We start from the raw sequence: 5,414 nt of genomic DNA, 5'->3' as shown, positions 1-5,414 counted from the left end.
CAGCAGCAACAGCAGCAGCAACAATGTATATAGACGTGATCCTTATACATAAGACGTGCCTCGGGGTATACTGATTAAACTAATATTCAAGATATCATTCCTAATTCATTGATAGATACTAAGTTTAATGGTGAGTTCAACGGCGATGAACTAGTGGAATTTTTTCGTAGTCGTCGGCGAATTCTGAAATCTCCATATGATTAAAAAGTTGGAACGGATTCATTTTTACTAATTAGATAAATTTGAAACGAGGAAAGAAAGACCGAGAGTTAAAATAGTCTAATTTAGCGGATGCAGATTTTCTAAATGATTAGATTAGTTAAATGGAAGACAGGGTGGGTGCTGATATAGACTGCAGCGAGGTAATCGATTTTTTATAACGACCGTCTTGCCACCGGGTGAAGAGTATTATACGATTTTGGATATGTCTACAGCTATATTTCGTGGCCGCGTTCACGACGGTTTCTTTGCGAAGCACAAACTCCGCAATTCGTTTCTGATCTCTTTTCCCGTCATCAGATACAAGTAGAGATTGAACGAAAAGTTTATCATTAGAATATCGGTGAGGGCGGTGAAAATTTTTTTTAATCCCGCATTAGTCCCGACGAAAGGGCTCACTAAAGTGGCGGGGAATGTCGTAACCATGAAGAAAACGCACAGTACCAGAACCAACACGGTTACCTGGTTTGAGTATTTAGATGCTCGGGTTGTTCCTGAGTCTCCCCTTTTGTTGAATAACGTGATGGAAGTTATGGCGGACGTGATCGCTAACAAAATACACGGGCCGATAGAGATGAGAATCGACGACAGCAAAGGCTTGGTAAATGTGAGCACATCTTTAAAGGTACAACCGTTATCACTAACGTCAATAGTTACAAATAGAAAACTGTAGATCAGCGCTATGAAGCAGATTACGGAGAAACAGAGTTTCGACGCTGTATTCGGGCTCCAGAAACGAGGACCTCTAAACGGAAAACAAACGACGCACATTCGCTCGGCGGATACGAGGACCAGCGTCCACGGACTGCTCGAAAGTCCAACCGATATAAAATACTCAAAAAGTATACATTGAATTCGCGTCGACGGTTTGACCAGTAATTTTCCATAAAATGCATATGATATAACGTTGATATATTTGGCGAAGTAACCGATGAGAACCAATGTGTCGCAGACGGCCAGCTGAACGAACATGCGACTGAATGAACGTCGCCATAGATTACGTCGCAGCATAACTATTAAGATGAGGAGATTGCCGCCAAATCCGAGCACGAAACAAAGACTGGCGAATACGAGGTAACACCACAGATAGGTTCCGTTTATCGTACTCGCTGCGAGTACGACGCTTGTGTAGATATTAGTGGGATTCGTGCGGTTCCGATGAACTGAAGTTGCAGCCATCGCGTCGACCAATCAGACTTCACTCTCAATTACGGCTCGCTGATTACTATGAAACTATCTCGAAAGTTATATAGATTTCCCAAACGTCCTCGCAGACTTCTTTCGTGCGTCAATTCGAATGACCTTGAATTCTATATACTTTTACGTTATAAGTGTGTAAATCATCGTATGGATTCAATGGAGAAATAGTTACCTGTTCCTCAACGCTCGAAACATTTGTACGTTTAACAAAGCATCATCGATATTTCGAAGTTGATACATTTATATGATAATAATCTGTTTTATAAGTTTAAACAAATCGATATCGATGATGATGATTCTGACAATTTTCTTCCAGACGAGTAGGCATTTGTTGTTGTGTTCGCTGATTGGTTCATTTACCGAGAAATCCGACGGAAGCCAAATGTTGGATTTGGTATACGGTAAAATCTTCCGAAAAGAAATGTCCTGGAAAATATGTCAATGGGAAAAATGTCCCCAGAAAAAATGTCCTGGAAAATATGTCCCCTCAAAATATCCTAGTCTATCATTACTAACTCGGTAATGTAAGTTAATTTCATAATAACGCCGGGAACAAACTTGGTAATACATTTAATCATAATTTCATACGAACAATTATTGAAAATTTATAACAAATAATGGGTCCACTAAGATTTAAATATTTGTATTATAAATTTATCTTCTCATATTTGACGTAATAATTGAAGTATGAACATACAAACCATAGACCTTGCTAGAAAAATCGTAGTAGGTTTTTGCGGCAAAAATTAAAACAACGGAATTTCTAACTTTTAAATGCGTTTTATTCTTTAATCCGATGGGAATTTTTCAAACATTACCAGGTATTACCTGAAAATTAAGCACTAATCAGAGCCTGATATAAATTTTTCCGAAAGTGGCCACTTTTCAGAATTCGTCAGACTCACTACATACAGTCCCTGCGATTAAACCGAATATTCGATTAAACAGGGTGAGGGGTACAGGCCCAAGTCCGATATACGACATTGTAGTGCAACGTGTAGATATACTTTTGGAGTAAATCGGGGAATTAATGCGCAAGCTGAAATGTAAAAGCGTAGTAATACGCCTTACATACTAGGGTGATGACTCTAAATGACGGTTGACAGATGACACCCTACACGCAAGTTAGGTGACGACTCCACAGGACGGTTGACAGCTGACACCCTACATAACAGTTAGGTGATGACTGCACAGGACGGACGACAGGTAGACACCCTATACGACAGTTAGGTAATTACTGCACAGAACGGTTAACCGGCAGACACCCAATACAACAGTTAGGTGATGACTGCATAGGACGGTTGACAGGTAGACACCCTACATAACAGTTAGGTGATGACTGCACAGAACGGTTAACTGGTAGACACCCAATACAACAGCTAGGTAATGACTGCACAGAACGGTTAACTGGTAGACACCCAATACAACAGTTAGGTGATGACTGATGCCTGAACGTTACATTATAAAGTTTCACGAACGTTTCCGAATGTTGTATGGACGTTGTGTGCTAGCTGGAACTTGTCTCTTTTCCACGATAATGTTCCATCGGAGCCTGGCGAGGTCCACACGTGTCTAGAAAAGTTATTTGAAAATATTTTTCGAATTCGAAAAAAGTCACATCAATACATGAGAATAAATGAGACCCAAATAACGAAATTTCTGTAGGAATGCTTTTTCATTGAAATACTGCCATTGAACCCTGAATCTCACAATATGACTTATGTTATTTCCATACTCTTGTTTCGACATCTTCACTATTGCCATCTGGTAAGATTCAGATGGCAGTCTACTGTAGACGGCGGAATAAGAGTTGTAAATAAGGTCTCTTTAGTAAGTTGTAGAATCGTGTTTCTCATCAGAACAGTTTTATTTGTATTTCAAATGTGATGAGATTGGATACATAAACTGTACTGTATATAAGAATTGAAATATACTGTAAACGTGATCACAAATAATCAATACGTCTCTTACCTATCGGTAGTTTGGTTCCAGTGAGAAAACTGAAGTTTAAAATCAAAATCATGCACGAAACCAGCATTTTAACAGGATATATCTGTAAGCTCGGCCGCGTTCACAAATATCATTTGTACTGATTTGTATCGTTTTGATTATGTAACATGTAAAACCCAGCAGAGCAATAACATCAAATAATGTCATTGATATACTGCATGATCAGCAGATGCGTCACGCCTCAAAACGCTGAGTGTCTTTAGCAATAACTGTTTAAATTAGAAATAACCGTACGGCTTACTTTGCAATATTTACAGTTCCATCCACTACTGTCACTTTTTTTCCAAATCTCACAAGAACATGAGTGAATTTCTTTATGGCTAATTTGCAAAGTTACAAATGTGTAACTTCGTGGTAAATTTCTACATATATCTTTTACCGGGACGAGAAATTCGTGGAATATTTCTGTATGAAAATCCGCTGCAGAAATTTGGTCAGATAACTATTGATTTCAAGTTTCATACAACATTTTTGTTCGTTTAGTAACATGTAAAAGACAGACAGTATTTTAGTCTTATCTAGATACGAGCTTTTGCAACAATAGCAGCTTCAAGCAGCTTCATCAGATAAAGAAGTCCCTGTATGAATAACCCATAATGCGACTTCTAGATCCAGTTTTCCACATGTGAGTTACTGTTAACTCAGAGTAAAAATAATCAATTTTCAATGAGTAACTCTGAGTCAAATCCTAACCAGAACTGTTGAACTGGGTCTCGTGTTATAGGTTTTGTTGATTGGACAGAAGGTTAACATAGGCTCCTCTACAAACCTTATTATAGTTTATATAATTATTTATTATAATTATGTTAGTGCGTGGCTCCAGAGAAAGCAGAACTCTTAATATCTAACTACAAATGCACATGCTCAAACACTTACTTCGATGACGTGGTGCACATCGACTCGCACAGAACCCTTCAAACTAGGTATCAATGTATATAAAAATTATCGTGCCGCGCGGGTCGCATCGAAACCGGTTTCATTCAGTTTAGATTATGCATATCTCGTACCAATTAGCAACTCATCGACGAGTATAACTAATTATGCGTCCGATCACAGATGAAAATGTTTTGTCAGCACGACCTGGTGTGAGCGGCATCATCAAATTTGATTATTAGATTTTCAAATCAAATCAACTGCTATTAGATATTTGTAGTATCTGATTCATACTATATTGATACATATTTCATGCAGTTCAGAATTGATTGATATCTGTAGAGCCGCGCAGTTTATAGAGCGGAGATGGATTATGACCAGTGACCCCGATAGTTAGATAATATGAAATATGAAACTTCATTGTGTTCGAAAATTCTTGTCGTTCGCACAGATTATTACACCTGGGTGTCTTGTATTTGTTCACACCTAGGGGTTGTCGCGATGGTATATGGTTTACCAGTCTGGACAGAGGTGCTCAGACTGTCTCCCGTAAAAAAGTATACACCTCTTGTGAACATGTATGGAATCGCGCTGAAACGAATTTAAGATAAACTGTTCTCAAAAACTTAGCTGTTACTGGAAATTAAATGGAATTTGAATTGTCTTCTTGCGCAGGATTTAGTTGGAATGGAATCGCGCTCAAACTGATTACCGGATTTATAACTGTTATCCAAAACACAAGGATTCAAATTGACTCAAGGATTATCATTATATTGGATATACATTAAACACACAGGATTGGATAAACTGTAAGTTCGAAAAACATTAACAGCTGAAATTATGTTTTATAGGTTAAGTTTGTTTAGGAACTTACTCGGTGAGGGATTAAGTTATAGGAGTGCATGAATATTAATACAATCTTAAATCAAATGCGTTAATCAATAAAGAGGGTCCTATTAACGTCAGGGTCCTGTGGGTCTCGGGATCTACAGATAAAAATAGCAGTTTGTTTATTACTTATATCTTTATTTCAGGATCCTGTATTTCATGCTTCTTTTTTTCCAGGGTCCCTCTTTATTTTCAGGTTTTTAACTTTATTTTTTTAGAATTTC

At 38.0% G+C, this 5,414-nt stretch overlaps 1 protein-coding gene across 1 annotated transcript; it reads right to left on the bottom strand.

The window, feature by feature from the left end:
* Positions 1-453: 453 nt before the first annotated feature.
* LOC141911258 (rhodopsin-like) lies at positions 454-1,398 on the bottom strand. The gene has a single exon (XM_074802246.1). The coding sequence runs from the start codon at positions 1,396-1,398 to the stop codon at positions 454-456; it is 945 nt and encodes a 314-aa protein (XP_074658347.1).
* Positions 1,399-5,414: the final 4,016 nt, after the last annotated feature.

This window comes from Tubulanus polymorphus, chromosome 9 (genome assembly GCF_964204645.1).
Source record: "Tubulanus polymorphus chromosome 9, tnTubPoly1.2, whole genome shotgun sequence".
Lineage (NCBI taxonomy): Eukaryota > Metazoa > Nemertea > Palaeonemertea > Tubulaniformes > Tubulanidae > Tubulanus > Tubulanus polymorphus.
The sequence above is the reverse complement of the archived record's forward strand: the minus strand, read 5'-3'. Positions and strand labels throughout refer to the sequence as shown.

What these genes read in the sequence shown, in the direction of transcription:
- LOC141911258 (XM_074802246.1), bottom strand. Translation starts at nt 1,398, where the DNA reads ATGGCTGCAACTTCAGTTCATCGGAACCGCACGAATCCCACTAATATC.